The sequence below is a fragment of the Schistocerca nitens genome, chromosome 12 (genome assembly GCF_023898315.1).
Source record: "Schistocerca nitens isolate TAMUIC-IGC-003100 chromosome 12, iqSchNite1.1, whole genome shotgun sequence".
Classification (NCBI taxonomy): Eukaryota; Metazoa; Arthropoda; class Insecta; order Orthoptera; family Acrididae; genus Schistocerca; species Schistocerca nitens.
In genome coordinates this window covers 177,074,591-177,097,144 of record NC_064625.1, presented here as the reverse complement: position 1 = coordinate 177,097,144, position 22,554 = coordinate 177,074,591, and the positions used below count along the sequence as shown (strand labels likewise).

The 22,554-nt window shown below is 46.6% G+C and overlaps 1 protein-coding gene across 1 annotated transcript in view; it reads left to right on the top strand.

Moving 5' to 3' along the window:
- Positions 1-21,257, top strand: part of LOC126214996 (tubulin beta chain-like) — an 81,244-nt gene extending 59,987 nt beyond the window's left edge. The window contains exon 4 of the mRNA XM_049941625.1: positions 20,352-21,257. Coding sequence (XP_049797582.1) covers positions 20,352-21,176 — 825 coding nt within the window. The 3' untranslated portion in view covers positions 21,177-21,257. The remainder of the gene's footprint in view (positions 1-20,351) is intronic.
- Positions 21,258-22,554: the final 1,297 nt, after the last annotated feature.

Genomic DNA, 22,554 nt, shown 5'->3' with positions numbered 1-22,554 from the left:
GTCGGTTTGACGTGTCGGTTTGACGTGTCGGTTTGACGTGTCGGTTTGACGTGTCGGTTTGACGTGTCGGTTTGACGTGTCGGTTTGACGTGTCGGTTTGACGTGTCGGTTTGACGTGTCGGTTTGACGTGTCGGTTTGACGTGTCGGTTTGACGTGTCGGTTTGACGTGTCGGTTTGACGTGTCGGTTTGACGTGTCGGTTTGACGTGTCGGTTTGACGTGTCGGTTTGACGTGTCGGTTTGACGTGCGTGTCGGTTTGACGTGCGTGTCGGTTTGACGTGCGTGTCGGTTTGACGTGCGTGTCGGTTTGACGTGCGTGTCGGTTTGACGTGCGTGTCGGTTTGACGTGCGTGTCGGTTTGACGTGCGTGTCGGTTTGACGTGCGTGTCGGTTTGACGTGCGTGTCGGTTTGACGTGCGTGTCGGTTTGACGTGCGTGTCGGTTTGACGTGCGTGTCGGTTTGACGTGCGTGTCGGTTTGACGTGCGTGTCGGTTTGACGTGCGTGTCGGTTTGACGTGCGTGTCGGTTTGACGTGCGTGTCGGTTTGACGTGCGTGTCGGTTTGACGTGCGTGTCGGTTTGACGTGCGTGTCGGTTTGACGTGCGTGTCGGTTTGACGTGCGTGTCGGTTTGACGTGCGTGTCGGTTTGACGTGCGTGTCGGTTTGACGTGCGTGTCGGTTTGACGTGCGTGTCGGTTTGACGTGCGTGTCGGTTTGACGTGCGTGTCGGTTTGACGTGCGTGTCGGTTTGACGTGCGTGTCGGTTTGACGTGCGTGTCGGTTTGACGTGCGTGTCGGTTTGACGTGCGTGTCGGTTTGACGTGCGTGTCGGTTTGACGTGCGTGTCGGTTTGACGTGCGTGTCGGTTTGACGTGCGTGTCGGTTTGACGTGCGTGTCGGTTTGACGTGCGTGTCGGTTTGACGTGCGTGTCGGTTTGACGTGCGTGTCGGTTTGACGTGCGTGTCGGTTTGACGTGCGTGTCGGTTTGCAATATAATTGTGGCAGTGAAAGGATGAGATTCTCTCACTTGTTTTGTACCACCTATAACCCCTGCCACACTCTCTAATAAATGGTTCTTTCTTTAAATCCTCTTACTCCATTATGGTAAAGTATGCCTATTTTATCTGTAGTTATGCTATTCCATGCTGAATAACGATGACTGTGAGGATACGTGAGGGTCTCGTCTTTCAATTAGTGACAGCATGAATGGACTGACGAGATCCTCGTTTCCTATACACTATCTAGCGGGACCACTGCCGAAGGAACAGACTGGAAAACGTTAGTGAAGAAAGAATTCCCTATTGAGCTTGACTCGAAGTATAGACTTGCTTGAGTAATTATGCAGACCAGCTGTCATGAACTCTGCCTCTATTTGTCAGAAAGAGGACAGGGCATGACACACACCTACTATCATGTGTGTCTCCCTAATCCTGGAGACTTAGCTGAGCACGTACTGTAGCACCACGGCGACATCTCGACGATCCGTGACTCACCTGTGGCGTCTGCTCGGTGAGCCGCCGTTGCGATCAGTAAGACATTATTTTATAGGTGTGTCGTATGTAAACAGTGAATAAATCTGAGTTAACCTTTTATAATGATCACTTGTATGAAAGCTAATAGTGTTCCAGTCTTCATTAGCTAAGAAAAATGATAATCTGCATTTTTTTTTTGTCATCAGTCTACCGACTGGTTTGATGCGGCCCGCCACGAATTCCTTTCCTGTGCTAACCTCTTCATCTCAGAGTAGCACTTGCAACCTACGTCCTCAATTATTTGCTTGACGTATTCCAGTCTCTGTCTTCCTCTACAGTTTTTGCCCTCTACAGCTCCCTCTAGTACCATGGAAGTCATTCCTTCATGTCTTAGCAGATGGCCGATCATCCTGTCCCTTCTCCTTATCAGTGTTTTCCACATATTCCTTTCCTCTCCGATTCTGTGTAGAACCTCCTCATTCCTTACCTTATCAGTCCACCTAATTTTCAACATTCGTCTATAGCACCACATCTCAAATGCTTCGATTCTCTTCTTTTCCGGTTTTCCCACAGTCCATGTTTCACTACCATACAATGCTGTACTCCAGCCGTACATCCTCAGAAATTTCTTCCTCAAATTAAGGCCGGTATTTGATATTAGTAGACTTCTCTTGGCCAGAAATGCCTTTTTTGCCATAGCGAGTCTGCTTTTGATGTCCTCCTCGCTCCGCCCGTCATTGGTTATTTTACTGCCTAGGTAGCAGAATTCCTTAACTTCATTGACTTCGTGACCATCAATCCTGATGTTAAGTTTCTCGCTGTTCTCATTTCTACTACTTCTCATTACCTTCGTCTTTCTCCGATTTACTCTCAAACCATACTGTGTACTCATTAGACTGTTCATTCCGTTCAGCAGATCATTTAATTCTTCTTCACTTTCACTCACGATTCGCTGATGACATTGCTATCCTATCATTGATATCCTTTCACCTTGTATTTTAACTCCACTCCTGAACCTTTCTTTTATTTCCATCATTGCTTCCTCGATGTACAGATTGAAGAGTAGGGGCGAAAGGCTACAGCCTTGTCTTACTCTTCTTAATACGAGCACTTAGTTCTTGATCGTCCACTCTTATTATTCCCTCTTGGTTGTTGTACATATTGTACATGACCCGTCTCTCCCTATAGCTTACCCCTACTTTTTTCAGAATCTCGAACAGCTTGCACCATTTTATATTGTCGAGCGCTTTTTCCAGGTCGTCAAATCCTATGAAAGTGTCTTTTTCTTTAGCCTTGCTTCCATTATTAGCCGTAACGTCAGAATTGCCTCTCTCGTCCCTTTACTTTTCCTAAAGCCAAACTGATCGTCACATAGCGCATTCTCAATTTTTTTTTCCATTCTTCTGTATATTATTCTTGTAAGCAGCTTCGATGCATGAGCTGTTAAGCTGATTGTGCAATAATTCTCGCACTTGTCAGCTCTTGCCGTCTTCGGAATTGTGTGGATGATGCTTTTCCGAAAGTCACATGGTATGTCGCCAGACTCATGTGTTCTACACACCAACGTGAATAGTCGTTTTGTTGCCACTTCCCCCAATGATTTTAGAAATTCTGATGGAATGTTATTTATCCCTTCTGCCTTATTTGACCGTAAGTCCTCCAAAGATCTTTTAAATTCCGATTCTAATATTGGATCCCCTATCTCTTCTAAATCGACTCCTGTTTCTTCTTCTATCACATCAGACAAATCTTCACCCTCATAGAGGCTTTCAATGTATTCTTTCCACCTATCTGCTCTCTCCTCTGCATTTAACAGTGGAATTCCCGCTGCACTCTTAATGTTACCACCGTTGCTTTTAATGTCACCAAAGGTTGTTTTGACTTTCCTGTATGCTGAGTCTGTCCTTCCGACAATCATATCTTACAGAACTCAATTAGTCTTTCTCCTCTTTCATTCCTTGTCCCAAGCCCATATTCTTCTGTAACCTTTTCTTCTACTCCTTCCCCTACAACTACATCCCAATCGCCCATGACTATTAGATTTTCGTCCCCCTTTACATACTGCATTACCCTTTCAATATCCTCATACACTTTCTCTATCTGTTAATCTTCAGCTTGCGACGTTGGCATGTATACCTGAACTATCGTTGTCGGTGTTGGTCTGCTGTCGATTCTGATTAGAACAACCCAGTCACTGAACTGTTCACAGTACCTGCCCTATCTTCCTATTCATAACGAATCCTACACCTGTTATACCATTTTCTGCTGCTGTTGACATTACCCGATACTCATCTGACCAGAAATCGTTGTCTTCCTTCCACTTCACTTCACTGACCCCTACTATATCTAGATTGAGCCTTTGCATTTCCCTTTTCAGATTTTCTAGTTTCCCTACCACGTTCAAGCTTCTGACATTCCACGCCCCGACTCGTAGAACGTTATCCTTTCCTTTTTCTCGTGGTAGCCTCCCCCTTGGCAGTCCCCTCCCGGAGATCCGAATGGGGGACTATTCCGGAATCTTTTGCCAATGGAGAGATCATCATGACACTTCTTCAATTACAGGCCACATGTCCTGTGGATACACGTTACGTGTTTTTAATGCAGTGGTTTCCATTGCCTTCTGCATCCTCATGTCGTTGATCATTGCTGATTCTTCTGCCTTTAGGGGCAATTTCCCACCCCCTAGGACAAGAGAGTGCCCTGAACCTCTATCTGCTCCTCCGCCCTCTTTTGACAAGGCCGTTGGCAGAATGAGGCTGACTTCTTATGCCGGAAGTCTTCGGCCGCCAATGCTGATTATTTATCAAAATTTAGGCAGTTGCGGGGATCGAACCCGGGACTGAAAACGTTTTGATTATGAATCAAAGACGCTACCCCTAGACCACGGGTACGATCTGCATTGTAGAAGACCGCAAACGTGTATATATGAGACGTATTTACACTTGTAGTGCAGAACCGGTTTAAAGGCGTATCACGGCATTGTGTATCCTTTAAATCTCATATGTGCTTGTTGAACGCCCTATATTGCACTTAAGACAGCATAAGAGTGTGAATTAGTTGCAAGGCTGTAGATAATGTTTACATAAAACACACTAGTAAACGAAATTATTCAATCTGCGTTTGGTTAGGTATAAGATACTTCGTGTAGTAGTGTAATTCACCAAATATGACGTGTGTGGCTCATTAGACGACGTAACAAATGACAAAATGTGTCGCAGTGATTCATTCGACGTAGTGTGTACTGGTGCGTGGGTGTGCGTATCAAACGGAATGCGGTGCTCTGGCGCCTCCAGCAAGGACGCTCAACTGAGCGCTTCTTCGTACGCTTAGTTATGTTTTGTTTTTGCCTGCGATGGCGTGGCGTGGCCTGTTATTTGACTATGCCAAAGTCATTCACCTACATAGTGTACTAAACTAGTGAAGTTGTGATACTCAATACTTCAACTCTAACTACCATTCTGATTCTATTCTTCTTAAAGTAGCGCTCTCTATCGGACGAGTCCGAGCCCAGCTCCCTTCCGTACGTAGCCAGGTTGGATAGAGAAATGCACATCGAAGTGGCCGGCTACACTAAGTGACGTATATCCGCCAATTCCTGGATGTGTATGGCGGAGTAGTGCGCCCGAAGACGCCCAAGAGCGGCACTACTTCCTTTAACTTGCAACCCCGAATACCAATAGTCTCTTTAACGGTGGAACACACAAACTTTTAATCCCTGTTTTCCAAGATAGCGGAAAAATATTGGCTGCTATACGAACTGAGATGCATTACATTAGAAATGATTGTGTCCTCTACCAATTACGTAGTAGTGCCAGTATACGTCAGTGCATAGACAACCATCTTTCTATGTGAACTTTGACTAAATAAGTTACTTTTTCATCACATAGTATTGAAGAATTTACATTGAATATTCACTTGGTATGTAACCTGGGAAAAGTTTTCACTAGCTTCTGCTAGGCAATCAATAAAACTTCCTCTTAAAAGATAGCAATTTGTGTACATCAACAGACATCATTATGAAAAGGTGTACCTTATTTGAGCATTAGGCAAAATGAATTGTGCTTAATAGCTATTGCAGCGAAGTTCAAAAGGGTAGTTACCACTACTGTCATATGGAGGATGAATGGCATAAACACTAAAAGTGTAGTTCCCATTACCAGGTACCATAACAAAGATCACTCCTCTTCACAGAACACTTACCTTTCAACGTTCTTTGTCATACTCCCCAGTATTTCAGTATAGGCATACGACGCGCTAAAACTTCGGTGCAGCTACCAGCTCTCTTTCATTACAGTGGCACTAGTAGGTGTATTTTGTTACTGATAGTCATACGTACTTCGCATAGGTGTAGATGGATAGTGTAACGTGTGAAAAGAAATATCATTAAAATTGCTGTGTCCTTTCCGGCTGAATGTTAGGCTTGTATGTACTGTGTAATTATTTCTTTCGATAATAAATTATTCCAAAACCCCACTATTCTGGTCCTGTTACCTTATTGATACATTGGAGATTACCCCAGAGTTTAATCAAAGTTCCTGCATGGATTTGTACTCTCGGGGTGGGAAACAGAGAGAGATGTGGTGTGATATTTACGACGAGGCAGATGAAGCTAGTATGAGAGTGACGCAGCGATTACAAGCATTGGGTCTGATATCCTCTAGTGTGATCCACAGGAACTGCAGAAAATGTGGGCAGTTGTAATTGAATTCTCCAGAGCTTAAGATAGCGGAATGATTACATGGAAGGTACAAACAGTGGCTATAACTGATCTAATATCCCAGGATTGAGTTTTAAACTCGTGTTAGTGTAGGATCATGATAGTCTCGCATTATTTGTCAATTACCTTTTCCATTCGGGAAGTGGTTAGGAGCCCTTGGAACAACTTATCGTACTATTTGATCAGATATCTCCTCATCGAATATAATTATACTGCCGTTCCAACCCGTACTTCCAGCACTTTTCTTGCTCGCTACTTACTCTACACTTTGCACTTACACGTTAGTAAGCTACACTTAAGGCTGCAGCAGCGCATGTAACTGAACAAGCATTACATGAAACTTCAAATGAATATGAGTTAACAGCTACGCTTGATACACTACAGAACAAGATACAGACTTATGCATTGAGGTCAAGAGACTAAGGATGCTTGTTCCTTACGGAATATCTAGGTCCAACAGGTAAAGGTTTTACCTTCTTTTTCTTCAATTTAATCACTGTAGGTCCTGGCATAGTTGACACACTACTAGGCGATGGATGAGGCAAAACTGTCGGAATGGAAGGTGCTTTTCCATAAAAGGGTTTCAGACGACCAAAATGTACTATCACTAACCGATCTGGCAACTGTATTTCAGCATTTACTGGAGAGGTTAACCGAACGATAGGGTACGGTCCCTCATATTGAGGTGCAAACTCCTTTGTTCTTCCTCGTATTACTGTTGGGTTATGCAACAAGATTAAATCTCCAGGCTTGTAAAACGGCATTACTGCATTCTTATTACTCCGCTGTAATTGATTTTTGGTGGCTTTGGAATTATTGGTTTGAACTTGTTTCCAAATTGACTTCAAACGGCGAGCTAAACTTCAGTTATGTCCACACCTGGGGCAATTTGTTCAATTCAGATGGTGAGTTCATAGGTTTGCCAAAAACCATCTCATAAGGACTATAGCCTGTTGACTCATGGACACGGCTATTATAGGCTGAAGCGATTATATTGATATAACGGTCCCAATCTGAATGCGTTCTGTTTACATAGTAACATAACATTTTCTTAATTGTCTTGTGGACACGTTCCAGGCGGCCATTTGCTTTTGGATGGAAGCGGGTGGTTCTCCACTTCTGGATTCCTAGAAGCTTGCACCCTTGAATGAATAAGGCCGACATAAAGTTCGTCCCCTGGTCTGTTAGAACAGCGTCAGGGCTGCCGAAAGGCAAAACTAAGTGACTGACAAATTCTCTAGCAACTGTCTCTGCCGACATATCACCGAGAGGTACCAAAACAAGGTATCGAGAAAAGTGGTGCATAATGGACAGGATATATTTGTTTTGATTGCTTTGTGGAAAAGGACCGACGACATCCAGGGCAATATTCTGAAATGTTCTCGTCGCCTCTGGAAGGCTTTGTAAAGGTATTTTGGTCCTAGGAGGGAGTGCTCTTTGAGCGCAAGGTAAACAATTTTGAATATACTTTTGAACATCTTTCTTTCTGTTTTTCCACCCATACCGTGCAGCTATCCTTGGATTTGTTGCTCTTCGCCCATTATGGCATGCTTGCAAACTATGATGGCATTGAGCTATTATTCTGGACTGCAATTCCTTAGGAATTAAAACTCTATTACCACCCGGAGTCTTTCGGTATATAATACAATCTTCAGTAATGAATGTCATAGGTATGTTATGAGTGTAGATTTCAACATCTCGGCTTTGCGCCTCTTTCAGCTCCTCAATCAAAACATCATTTGTTTGAACTACCCTTACTTTACGACTCAGGGAGTCAGCATTAGAATGCAGTCTACCAGGTTTATGCTTAACCTCGTAGTCATATTCGTCAAGTTTTAAAGCCCATCCAGTTAAACGACTGCTAGGATCTTTCATATTCAACATCCAAGTTAATGCCGCGTGATCTGTTATTACGGTGAACTTTCTACCATACAAATAACATTTAAAATAGTTTACTCCGAACATAAGCGCAAGCAATTCCTCTTCAGTAGTACTATAATTTATTTCAGCCTGATTCATCTGGCGGGAGGCATGTCCAACAGGTCTTTCCTTTCCGTTATATTCTTGGCTAAGGACTGCACCCAGAGCAAAGTCTGAGGCATCGGTTGCAAGAATTAAAGAAGTACTAACAAGCTCACCTCTGTTAGTCTATCCAGATTTTGAAAAACCTTTTATCTTCTTTACACCTACTTAACATTCTTCTGACCACTCGAAAACTGCACCCTCTTTCAACAACTTGGTTAATGGCTTAGCTATGGTGGCGTAATCTTTCACAAACGGACGACAGTAATTATATAGGCCAAGCAGTGACTGTAACTCTTTTACATTGGTTGGGGTGGGAAAATCTCTCACAGCCTCAGTCAACCGAGGATCTGGTTTGACACCTTCAGCACTAATGACATGTCCCAAGTACTGGACTTGAGTGTGCAAATGTACATTTTTCTATCTTCAGACTTAAACTGGCACTCTGCAAACGTGACAAAACACACTCAACCTTTCTGCATGTTCTTCAATAGTTCTAGAAAATACAATAATATCGTCTAAATAAACTAAACATGCGGTGGGCTTTAAACCACGTAACAATAAATCAGCAAATCTTAGGAATGCTCCTGCAACCTTTCAGAGACCAAATGGCATGCGTAAAAACTCATACAAACCCGAAGCCACGATAAAGGCGGTTAGGTCTGCCCTTGGGAGCTATAGGAATCTGATGATACCCTGATGGCATATCTAAAGTGGTGGAATACTTGCAGTTTCCTAATTGATCTAGGGTTTCGTCAATACGAGGCAAAGGATAAGTATCAGGTGTTGTTACTTTATTCACCACTCTCATATCAACACAGAGCCTATAACTCTTCTTGCCTCCCCCTGTAGGTCCAGGGTGAGACTAAGCCCTAGGTATTCCTGGCTGTTGTAAGACACGACTAAAAAGTTTCAACCCTTTCAAAAAATGGAGGTCAAACCCCAATGGGGACCATCACATTGAAGGCTGAAATTCTACAGAAGTACAAGACTTTTGGGGAAGGACACTTTATGTGGTGTATCACCAGTCCTCGGTGCACTAAGACCTCGGCACTCATCATCATAACGGCCTCGTAACTGCACTCACTGTTCATCAATTTGGGCCTCCTGATGGGTTGCACAAGTTACGCCCATTGTGCGTCCCCATCTGCACCTACGATCATGATGGACTTCCCATGGCACCCGAAATTCAGCACAGTAGCCAGCCCGTTGTGGTGGGGTCGTCATGTACCCTCTAGGTTGTAGCCCCCTGACAACACAGGGATCGTATTGCCGGTAACTGAGCTGCACCCTCCCTACGTCGGCCAAGGAGTAGATGCCCGTCTCCTTGGGGCATCAGGACTCCCGGCAACGGTCATCCTGCCAGGTGGCCCTTGCTGAGGCTGGGTGGCGCCCGTGGGGAGAGCCCCTGGTCGGAGTGGGTGGTATTGGGGCGGACGTTTTGCAGATGAAATGTCAACATGTATCGGGTCGCTCTGCGGCCGAGTCTTTTAAAAAGAAAAGTACTGTCTCTGGTTCTGGTTCTCCTGCCCTTTCCCCCTTGGCCACTCCCTGGGAGGAAGGACAGGCCCGCCGGCTTGGGGCGAAGTACTTCCCCCACTATTTAGTCGGTTCTTGGACAGATGGGGGGGACGTTCGCCACCTCCAAGCCCATGTTCTTTGTTCAGCATATCGAGGACATCTTCGGGGAAATCGAGGCTCTCAGTAAAAGGCGTTCGGGGTCCGTTCTTATAAAGACCACCTCCGCCACACAGTCGGTGAAGCTCCAGGCGTGCGACCGACTGGGGGACATCCCAGTATCCATTGTCCCGCATCTGGCATTCAATAGGACGCAGGGGGTTATTTTTCATTGGGACCTCCTGCTGCAATCTGATGAGGAGCTCAGGGCCAACCTGTGAGTCCAGCGCGGCCCCAAAAACCATCGCATCGACACCGGGGCCTTTATCCTCGCCTTCGAGGGGGATGTTCTCCCGGAGAAGGTAAATGTGATGTGCTACTGGTGTGACGTGCGACCTTACGTCCCGCCTCCTATGCACTGTTTTCGGTGTTTGCGCTTTGGGCACATGTCGTCAAGGTGTGAGGCTGAGCCCCTTTGTGGCGATTGTGGACGTCCTCTTCATGAGGAACATACATGCACCCCACCACCTCGGTGTGTTAATTGTCCTGGCATCCACTCGCCTAGATCCTTAGACTGCCTCACGTATCAGAAGGAGAAGAAGATTCAAGAACTCAAAACTTTGGATTGTCTCTCTTATTCTGAGGCCAGGAAGAAGTATGACCGCCTCCATCCCGTGACGTTGACCACTTCGTTTGCCTCAGTCGTGTCCACTCCTTCCACGGTATCCTCACCCCTATCCTGTCCCCCCCTCCACCTCCTACCCCCATCCGGGGTCTATGCCTCCGCCTCCCAAATCCCTCCCTTCCAAATCCTCCTCCCCCGCGGCCCCCGCCCCCTCTACCCCAGGGGCCACCCTTTCTCCTCCTCTCCCCCCACCGCCTGAGAAGCGATCCTCTTCTCAGGCGTCCATCGGGGAAACGTTCCGGACCCCGGCTTCCGAGGTCCGGCGTTCCAAAACGGACCCCGTGAGTGAGGACCTTCTTTGGGTCCAGCCCACCATCCCTGTGCCTCCTCGGACATCCAAGAAGACCTCCAAGAAGAAGTCTCTATCCCCCTCTCCACCCCGGCGCGTTTCGTCTGACGCTCCATCCGTGAGTCGCTGCTCCCGGCCATCCTCAGTTTCGCCGGGACACTCTGCTGCCAGGCGCTCAGCTGGCCTCTCGTCGGCAAATGATGATGCCCCTCCTACACTACCCGGGACAGCGGCCACAGCTGGCGATGACTCGATGGAACAGGATCCACCTCCTGCCGGTTGTAGCGTTGTTCCCTCGAAACCTGGACCTCCGCGGCCGTCGAGGTGACCAGCTCTTCCCCGTCTCGTTCCCCCTCTTTTTTGACTAGCGATGGCCTTGTTACACTGGAACATAAGAGGTATTCGATCTAATCGGGAGGAATTACAACTGCTCCTCCGCCTGCACTGTCCGCTCGTCCTTGGTCTCCAGGAAACAAAGTTGCGCCAGACTGACCGTATTGCCTTTACCCACTATACCTCGGAGCGATATGACCTCATCCCTGTGGACGGTATCCCAGCTCATGGTGGGGTCATGTTGCTCGTTCGGGACGATGTCTATTACCATCCCATCCCATTGACCACCCCACTCCAAGCGATAGCTGTCCGTATTACTCTTTCTGCTTTTACTTTTTCAGTTTGTACCATCTACACTCCATCGTCATCCGCAGTTAGTCGGGCTGACATGATGCACCTGATTGTTCAGCTTCCCCCGCCGTTTTTATTGCTTGGCGACTTCAATGCCCATCATCCCCTTTGGGGCTCTCCTGCATCCTGTCAAAGAGGCTCCCTCTTGGCGGATGTCTTCAACCATCTCAATCTTGTCTGCCTCAATACTGGTGCCCCGACTTTCCTCTCGGACTCTACTCATACCTACTCCCACTTGGACCTCTCGATCTGTTCTACCACTCTTGCCCGTCGGTTCGAGTGGTATGTCCTTTCTGACACCTATTCGAGCGACCACTTCCCCTGTGTCATTCGTCTCCTGCACCACACCCCATCCCATCCCCACGTCCTTCGAGCTGGAACATACCGAAAGCTGACTGGGGACTTTACTCCTCCCTGGCGACCTTTCCGGACCACGATTTTCTCAGTTGTGACAGTCAGGTCGAATACCTCACAGCTGTTATCGTCAACGCTGCCGAACGTTCCATTCCTCATACTAACTCTTCACGTCGCATTTCCGTCCCCTGGTGGAATAAGGCTTGTAGAGACGCTATCCGTGCTCGACGACGTGCTTTACGCACCTTTCGCCGCCATCCTACGTTGGCGAATTGTATTGGATACAAACGACTCAGAGCGCAATGCCGTAGAGTCATCAAAGACAGTTAAAGGAGCTGGTGAAAGAGGCCCAACAAGCTTTTTTGCTGTTTTACTCCCTCTTCCGTCGTTTGGGGTAGCCTGCGCCGGCTGTCGGGCATTAAGGCCCACTCCTCGGTACCTGGCCTGACCTCAGGTAATGCGGTCCTCGTTGATCCTGTGGCTGTCTCCAACGCCTTCGGCTGGTTTTTCGCGTTGGTTTCAAGCTCCGCCCATTACCATCCTGCCTTCCTTCCCAGGAAAGAGGCAAAAGAGGCTCGACGACCTTCCTTCCACTCGCTGAATCTGCAAACTTATAATGCCCCCTTTACTATGCGGGAACTCGAACGTGCGCTTGCACTGTCCCGGTCCTCTGCTCCGGGGCCAGATGCCATTCACGTTCAGATGCTGGCACACCTTTCTCCGGCGGGCAAAAGCTTCCTTCTTCGTACCTACAATCGCGTCTGGACCGAAGGTCAGGTCCCCATGCGTTGGCGTGACGCCGTCGTTGTTCCTATACACAAACCCGGGAAGGATAGACACCTCCCTTCTAGTTACCGCCCCATGTATCTTACAAGCTGTGTCTGTAAGGTGATGGAGCACATGGTTAATGCTCGGTTAGTTTGGATTCTTGAATCTCGACAGCTACTTACCAATGTCCAATGCGGCTTTCGTCGCCGCCGCTCTGCTGTTGACCACCTTTGACCTTGTCGACATTCATCATGAACAACTTTTTGCGAAAGCGCCAAACGGTAGCCGTGTTCTTCGATTTGGAGAAGGCTTATGATACCTGTTGGAGAGGGGGGTATCCTCCGCACTATGCACAGGTGGGGCCTACGCGGTCGCCTGCCCCTTTTTATTGATTCCTTTTTAACGGATCGAAAGTTTAGGGTACGTGTGGGTTCCGTATTGTCCGACGTCTTCCTCCAGGAGAACGGAGTGCCTCAGGGCTCCGTCTTGAGCGTAGCCCTTTTTGCCATCACGATCAATCCAATTATGGATTGCATTCCACCTAATGTCTCAGGCTCTCTCTTTGTCGATGACTTCGCGATCTACTGCAGTGCCCAGAGAACATGCCTCCTGGAACGCTGCCTTCAGCGTTGTCTAGACAGCCTATACTCATGGAGCGTGGCAAATGGCTTCCGGTTCTCTGAAGAGAAGACGGTTTGTATCAACTTTTGGCGATATAAAGCGTTCCTTCCGCCATCCTTACATCTCGGTCCCGTTGTTCTCCCATTCGTGGACACAACTAAGTTTCTAGGGCTCACGTTGGACAGGAAACTGTGTTGGTCTCCACATGTCTCTTATTTGGCGGCCCGTTGTACACGTTCCCTTAATGTCCTCAGAGTTCTTAGCGGTTCATCTTGGGGAGCGGATCGCACTGTCCTGCTTTGTTTGTATCGGTCCATAGTCTGATCGAAGCTGGATTATGGGAGCTTCGTCTACTCGTCTGCTCGGCCATCCCTCTTACGCCGTCTCAACTCCATCCACCATCGGGGGTTACGTCTTGCGACTGGAGCCTTCTACACTAGTCCTGTCGAGAGTCTTTATGCTGAAGCTGCCGAATTACCATTGACCTACAGGCGCGACGTACTGCTGTGTCGGTATGCCTGCCGGCTGTTGTCTATGCCCGACCACCCCTCTTACCAGTCCTTCTTCGCCGATTCTCTCGACCGTCAGTACGGGTTGTATATGTCTGCCCTGCTGCCCCCTGGGGTCCGCTTCCGTCGCCTGCTTCGACAATTGGATTTTGCCCTCCCTACCACCTTCAGAGAGGGTGAGAGCCCGACACCACATTTATCTCGACCTCAGCTCACTCCCGAAGGAGGGTACTCCGGCTGAAGTGTATTGCTCACGGTTTGTCGAACTTCGTGCTCGACTTGCCGGTCACACCTTTATTTACACCGATGGCTCCAAAACTGATGATGGTGTCAGCTGTGCCTTTGTCGGGGCCGTCACCTTTAAATACCGGCTCCTCAAACAATGTTCCAGCTTTACGGCCGAACTTCTTGCTCTCCATCAGGCCGTTCAGTATGCCCGCCGCCACCGCCATTCATCGTATGTACTCTGCTCTGACTCACTCAGTGCTCTTCAGAGCCTTGGAGCTCCCTATCCGGTCCATCCATTGGTGCAACGGATCCAGCAGTCCCTCCATTCTTTCGCTGATAATGGTTCTCCTGTCACCTTTCTGTGGGTTCCCGGACATGTAGGAGTGCCTGGGAATGAGGCTGCAGCCAAGGCTGCTGCAGCCAACGCTGCTGCAGCCAACGCTGCGGCCTCGGCCAGCCTCCCATTGTGTCCCGTCATCTGACGTTCGTGGGGTTGTTTGTAAGAGGCTTGTGTCGTTGTGGTGGGATGCTTGGTCATCCCTCCAAGGAAACAATCTCCGGGCAGTAAAACCGCTCCCAACTGCTTGGACAACCTCCTCCCGACCATCTCGGCGAGAAGAGGTCCTTCTGACCACGTTGCGGATTGGGCATTGCCGGTTTAGCCACCGCTACCTGCTCTTCCGTGGCCCAGCCCCGCAGTGCCCTTGTGGTCAAGCATTAACAGTGCGCCATGTTTTATTGTCGTGTCCCCGCTTTAGTCAATCTCGTGTTGTCCTGTCCCTGCCATCTACTTCACCGGATATTTTAGCTGATGACGCTCCAGCAGCTGCTCGTCTTCTGCATTTTATAACTTTGACTGGCTTGTCCAAAGACATCTAACATTTTTACTTACTTCATCTGCATCTGTGTCAGGACACATTCATGTCACCACTGTGCTCCTTACACCAATGGCTCTAGTACCTGTCACATGCCTAGCCTGTGCACCCTCCAGCCTTCTGTCCCAACACTCTTAGCTAGCATCTCTCTCTCTCTCTCTCTCTCTCTCTCTCTCTCTCTCTCTCTCTCTCTCTCTCTCCACCCCCTCCCTCCCCTTATCCCTCCCCAACCTAGGTCATCAGCTGTATCATGTAATACAATTTTCTTTACTCCTGAATTGTTTACATTCTACCACAACTTTCCTACAACATTTATACCTCTTTTCCTGGTCCAGTCGCATGGTTGCCACAAGTTCTGGAAATCAGGAAATATTAAAGGGGGTTAGAACAGATTTTGTTTCACATTTTGAGATTATCTCATTATATAATTTGCAATTTTCTGAATAAAATGTTTTGTGTCCATTACTGCAGGATTTGTATAAAAAATTACCAATTTTATTAAAGGCTGTGCATAGCTGTGTTATCAAGGTCACGTCCATAATAGGATGGGCACCATGTTGAAGTCGAAACAGTTTGAGAGACAAGAAATTTTCTTGTGGTGTAACCATAAGAGGCAGGCTGACAGACAAAATGATTGATGATCTACAGCAGTTTTATGGGATGGCCATTAGAAATAATACAGAGCATTTGTTGAAAATAAAGCAGGCAGTATGGGCTACCTTCTTCCACATGCTGTCAACTGATGAAAAACCAGTACATCACCTGCTGGACCTGTTTCGTGGTGCAATTACCACAATGCCCAGTATTCAAAGTTCATGCAGCCATAAACATTCCATCCCAGCAGCAGTCATGGATATCACAAAGCTATTTACAGAGAGCTGGCAAATCCTGAATTACTGAAGTGTGTGCATGGTCAGACTAAAAATTCCAATGAGTTGTTCAATAATCTTTTGTTAGTAAGCGAGTCCACCAATCTTTTTGTTTGAAAGAAGACACTAAAGTGGGGGTCAGTGATGCTGTTATTGCTTTCATTGATGGCAACACTGGTAGGGTGAAAGTGATCCAGGATTAATTCCCATATGCTGCAGCAAACTTCAGAACAGATGGACAAGCTTTGCATTGATAAAGCTGAGTATGCAGCACAGTTGGCCACTAAGACGTCCATAAAGAAGAAACTTGTAAAATGATAAAGAGGATGAGATACAGTATGGTGCAGGGTGACCAAAAATAAAAAAAAATTAAGCATATATTGAGTGAGTTAAGTCTTTTGAAACTTTAGAAGCCATTCCTAAAAATTTATATTTTCTGTTGCATTTTTCCCTAAATCTCATAAATCACTTTGAGTATTCACATTTTCAGGGAGTAATAACATACATATCCTGAGTCTACTGAACTAAAAGAACATAATGTTATGGATAATTAAAATTATTTAGGATAATGTACAAAAAAGTACACAAAATATTAACTGTGTAATTAAAAAATTGTATTTCAAAAGCAGTGCCTAAAGTGCAATTATTGTAGTTCAGTGGGCTCAGAACATACAGTTTAATGTCCTGTAAAAGTTTCATGTCGATGGCTACAGTGGTTCCTGAAATACTGGGAAGCCAAGTCAATAAATTTAACATTGTTGGAATAGGGCTTTCAAACTCGCCTTAAATGTATCGGGGTCATTTGAAGAAAAAATACTGGAAAAATCTCGTTTTTGTCTCAAAAGCATGAAAGTGTTTTATTCAGATGTCCAGCTTTGTTGCTGGCTGGGTGCAGCAGAGAATGTGCACCACTTCCCTACTCGCTCATTCTTAGTGCTTCTCCACTTTCCACCCCTCCGTTCCCCCTTTCCACCCCTCCGTTCCCCCTTTCCACCCCTCCGTTCCCCCTTTCCACCCCTCCGTTCCCCCTTTCCACCCCTCCGTTCCCCCTTTCCACCCCTCCGTTCCCCCTTTCCACCCCTCCCTTCCCCCTTTCCACCCCTCCCTTCCCCCTTTCCACCCCTCCGTTCCCCCTTTCCACCCCTCCGTTCCCCCTTTCCACCCCTCCGTTCCCCCTTTCCACCCCTCCGTTCCCCCTTTCCACCCCTCCGTTCCCCCTTTCCACCCCTCCGTTCCCCCTTTCCACCCCTCCGTTCCCCCTTTCCACCCCTCCGTTCCCCCTTTCCACCCCTCCGTTCCCCCTTTCCACCCCTCCGTTCCCCCTTTCCACCCCTCCGTTCCCCCTTTCCACCCCTCCGTTCCCCCTTTCCACCCCTCCGTTCCCCCTTTCCACCCCTCCGTTCCCCCTTTCCACCCCTCCGTTCCCCCTTTCCACCCCTCCGTTCCCCCTTTCCACCCCTCCGTTCCCCCTTTCCACCCCTCCGTTCCCCCTTTCCACCCCTCCGTTCCCCCTTTCCACCCCTCCGTTCCCCCTTTCCACCCCTCCGTTCCCCCTTTCCACCCCTCCGTTCCCCCTTTCCACCCCTCCGTTCCCCCTTTCCACCCCTCCGTTCCCCCTTTCCACCCCTCCGTTCCCCCTTTCCACCCCTCCCTTCCCCCTTTCCACCCCTCCCTTCCCCCTTTCCACCCCTCCCTTCCCCCTTTCCACCCCTCCCTTCCCCCTTTCCACCCCTCCCTTCCCCCTTTCCACCCCTCCCTTCCCCCTTTCCACCCCTCCCTTCCCCCTTTCCACCCCTCCCTTCCCCCTTTCCACCCCTCCCTTCCCCCTTTCCACCCCTCCCTTCCCCCTTTCCACCCCTCCCTTCCCCCTTTCCACCCCTCCCTTCCCCCTTTCCACCCCTCCCTTCCCCCTTTCCACCCCTCCCTTCCCCCTTTCCACCCCTCCCTTCCCCCTTTCCACCCCTCCCTTCCCCCTTTCCACCCCTCCCTTCCCCCTTTCCACCCCTCCCTTCCCCCTTTCCACCCCTCCCTTCCCCCTTTCCACCCCTCCCTTCCCCCTTTCCACCCCTCCCTTCCCCCTTTCCACCCCTCCCTTCCCCCTTTCCACCCCTCCCTTCCCCCTTTCCACCCCTCCCTTCCCCCTTTCCACCCCTCCCTTCCCCCTTTCCACCCCTCCCTTCCCCCTTTCCACCCCTCCCTTCCCCCTTTCCACCCCTCCCTTCCCCCTTTCCACCCCTCCCTTCCCCCTTTCCACCCCTCCCTTCCCCCTTTCCACCCCTCCCTTCCCCCTTTCCACCCCTCCCTTCCCCCTTTCCACCCCTCCCTTCCCCCTTTCCACCCCTCCCTTCCCCCTTTCCACCCCTCCCTTCCCCCTTTCCACCCCTCCCTTCCCCCTTTCCACCCCTCCCTTCAGCATGCAGGCAGTGCTGCCAACAGTACTTACTGTTAGCCTAGCAGCTGCCAATGAGAGGCAGGGAGGTGTGAGGAGCGGTTCGTTTCGATCCGATTCTCGGAGCTCGTCGAGGCAGCTGCCAGAGACAGTGGTAAAGTGTGCACGATTGTAAGAAAACGAGAGCACGCACACATTCACGCAATTACTCAAAGGCCACGGCCAAGGATTTAGTCGAGTGACTGTCTGTGGCTCAGCGATCATCTTTACGGTGAGTTTCTACCTATCCTCATTGATTCTTAGAGTATTTGCACAAGTTATCTGTTGCACGGGTGATCACTGCAGTCTCATTTCAACATGGTGTCTGTGACACGAGTGGACTTCCACGACAGGCCAAAACTGCAGGCCATTTCTGTGGGTGTGTGTAATGGATCGGGCCTGCCTGTCTGAAGGCCGTAGTTCCCCACTAATGTGCAGGCCCATTCTGTCGGGTCTAGTGTCGGTGATCTGCCTGCAGGCTGGGTCTGTCTGTGTGGTGTAATTTGTCAGATTTTCACGGTTTATCCACGGGCCCAGGACTGTAGTGCTTCTGTGCAGCCCACAGGCCACGGGTGATGAATTTAAGGAATTGTAACTGTCTCGTCACAAGTATGTTGTACAGTGGGGCATTTTATGTATTCTAGGATTTTTTGGCACTTCGAAAGTAGTTTATGTATTACAAAGTATAGACGATAAGAAGAAAATTGTGGCAGTCACTGTCAGTTTGTATACTGTGTACTCGTCTATTTCTTGAAAGAAAAATCACACAATACTTGTAGAATAATAAACATAATACAGTGGGTAATAAGACAAACATACTTGAACATTCATTCAACACTGAGATCTCTCACAATTTTCAATAAATGATTAATAAATTGTCCAGTATGGAGGTCCACAGCAAAATTTTGCTTGCCAGCAACCACTCATTTTTAACTTTTTATATTAATGTACTAGACAGTGTGTTTCTGACTTTCCACCTAAGTTTTTTCTCTCATATCAAAGAACATGAAAATTGGTCTTTATGTAAAGAGTGTTTTTCTTGTGAACCTCCGGAGGTGGCCACACGTGACTGCAGTTTCTGGCTGCTGAGGCCACATGTAAATAGATTTGATATAGATTGATCCTATCCTAAAAATCCACTGAAAGTGGTGTTAAACAACCAGTGGCACAAGCTGCCCCTTGTACAAGCAAGCCAAGAAGTCATCACATGTGATACTAAAAATTCAAATGAAGGTTACTTTTTAGTAACTTTTCAGCATTGTGGAAATCGAGCAGTGCAAATTTTTGGGACAATGAAAAGTGTTAAAGCAAGAATACCAATTTTTACAGTTATCTGTATCTTTTTACTACTTTGTAAGTGTGGCTTTGATTTGATGGCTTGCTTCAACACATCGACCACCAGTAGATGAGTGGTGATGGAAAAAATCATCATTTCAAGATACTGTGTAAAGTCTTGTCCTTTTATATACACATTTATACTAATCACTTGGTGATATTAAGGGCCTTAAACTATCAGTAATTGTGACCTTTTAACCCTCCTACTTGCAGGATTTGTTTTTCTCGCTGAGTATCACTGAGTTACATTAAACAACTACAATGTATATATTATGTTCATTCATTAAAATGCAGCTAGTATATCTGGTGTAAATTATTTGATGTCTGTAGGCAGATATACTAGCTGCATTGTAATGAACGAACATAAGACAGGCAGACACCAAGTAATTTACACCAGATATACAAATTGCATTTTAATGAAGAAACATAAAACATACATTGTAGTTCAATGTAACAATGATTTTATTTCCATAAGTATTACTTTCAAGAAACAAATGAATGTAAGTTGGGGTCACATTGGCCCCAGTGGTACATAGTACAAAAATCATGAATAAATTTTAATGTGTTGTAAATATAAAATCGTAATAAACAACATTGGACACATATTTTGAAGAAAAATTGCCTTTGATAACAAGGTAGGCACTCTTTCATTGTACTTACAGGGTCACATTGACCCCAGTTGTAATGAGGGTTAAGAACTGTGCTTCATTGGGTGACAAGACACATGGTTTATGTACTTTCTACTTGTAGCTTATTGTGAACCTTTTTGTGTAGAAATACCTTTTGCCTTACACTGAGGTGGTTTGTTTTGCATTGATGTAGATGTATTAATTGGCATTTAATATAGTTATATCTATTGTTGGTAAATGTTTCAGGTTTCTGATACAGTTGTGGAACCATACAATGCCACGTTGTCGGTACATCAGTTACTGGAAAATACTGATGCAACATACTGTATCGACAACGAAGCCCTGTATGACATCTGCTTTCGAACACTGAAGCTGGCAGAACCAACTTATGGTGATCTGAATCACCTTGTCTCCTTAACGGTGTCTGGTGTTACGGCGTGCCTCAGGTTTCCGGGACAGTTGAATGCGGACTTGCGCAAATTAGCAGTTAATATGGGTCCTTTCCCACGCCTGCATTTTTTCATGCCTGGGTTTGCCCCACTGACGGCTCGTGGCAGTCAGCGGTATAGAGCCCTCACTGTTCCAGAGCTTATGCAACAGATGTTCGATGCTAAGAACATGATGGCAGCTTGTGATCCTCGCCATGGTCGATACTTGACTGTTGCAGCTATCTTCAGAGGTAGAATGCCCATGAAAGAAGTGGATGAGCAGATGCTAAACATCCAAAACAAAAACAGCAGCTACTTTGTAGAATGGATCCCACATAATGTTAAAACTGCAGTGTGTGACATTCCACCCTGTGGGCTCAAAATGTCTGCTACGTTCATTGGAAATTCTACTGCTATTCAGGAGCTCTTAAAGCGCATATCTGAGCAGTTTACTGCTATGTTCCGCTGTAAAGCTTTCCTTCATCGGTATACTGGAGAGGGGATGGATGAAATGGAGTTTGCTGAAGCAGAGTCGAATATTAATGACTTGGTGTCGGAGTACCAACAATATCAGGAAGCTACTGCAGATGAAGATGTTGAATTTGATGATGAACAAGAGGAAGAAATGGAAGATGAAAAGTAGCGGGACATTGTTCTATTTTTGGCTGTACATAATGTAATTAAAGCAGCTGGTGAATTTGACGTTCCAGCTTTTTGTAAAGATCTCTACAGAACCTTTTTATAATCTGCAGTTATTTTATGACTTTTGTATCAATTTCTACACTCATCTTGTAATATAAATATTTCTGTAAGAAGCTATCTTTCTCGTGGGCCTTGTGGTTTAATAAAGGTTATTTCAATCTACCTGTGCCGACCGAAGTGGCCGTGCGGTTAAAGGCGCTGCAGTCTGGAACCGCAAGACCGCTACTGTCGCAGGTTCGAATCCTGCCTCGGGCATGGATGCTTGTGATGTCCTTAGGTTAGTTAGGTTTAACTAGTTTAAGTTCTAGGGGACTAATGACCTCAGCAGTTGAGTCCCATAGTGCTCAGAGCCATTTGAACCAATCTACCTGTGAAATGTTTAATACAGTTTAATTAAACATTCTCTATTAACAGATGAAAGTGTTTTAAGGCCATTAGTGGAAATAAAACAATTATGCAGTAGGTTGAAAGAATAGAAAGTAAGTTCCTGTTACAATGTGCTGTCTGATAGAGGAGGAGACGAAGAACATGCAATTTTAGCATGTGACCTACAGGTGTATATAGTCCAGTGAATTGTTGGAGTGATACAGCTTATGTTAAACTATTTCCTGAAGGTTAAGAGTATCTATACAAAACTTATGTTCTCCAAAGGTCAGGCAAAAAATATAATTATTTGAGAAAGATGGACCTAGGGAAATGGAGATATGTATAGCAGTTTGTTGTTTGGACCTCGATTTGTGTCTCTGTTTCCTGACTTTATGCAAAAGATTAAGAGATTCATTATCCTTTCTGCTACCGCAGTTATGGTTCTTAGGTTTGAATTCACAGAACTTGCTTCAGAAACTGACTGAACATGTCACTTCTATGAAGAGTGCCACTGTGGTAAGATTCTCATGGTACTTAAATTTCTTTTGGTTGCAGAAGCTGTAGCACTTCCAATAATCAAACTTCGCCTTGTTGTATGCTGATTACATAATCATACTTACAGGTTTTGGACCCTGAGCTTCCCATAAAAATGTGCAAATAATCACAACATTGGAACAGCTGGAAGAATAGGGCCTAGTAAGACAATGCCACACTTGTGTTCACTATTAGACATTTTGCCTCTTATTCATATAATTATGCTGTGTATTAGTTACTATTGTTCTTTCTTAAGGAAGTGTGAAAATTCGGCATTTACTCTCTTTAAACTATCTGGAAAAGCTTCATACATAACATTTATTTTTATGGGTAAAAGTAATTAATGTTGTTAAGAAACTGTTCCCGTAAGTTTGAGATTTGCGAATGAAATTATAGTTGTCAGACAGAAAGATTTGGAA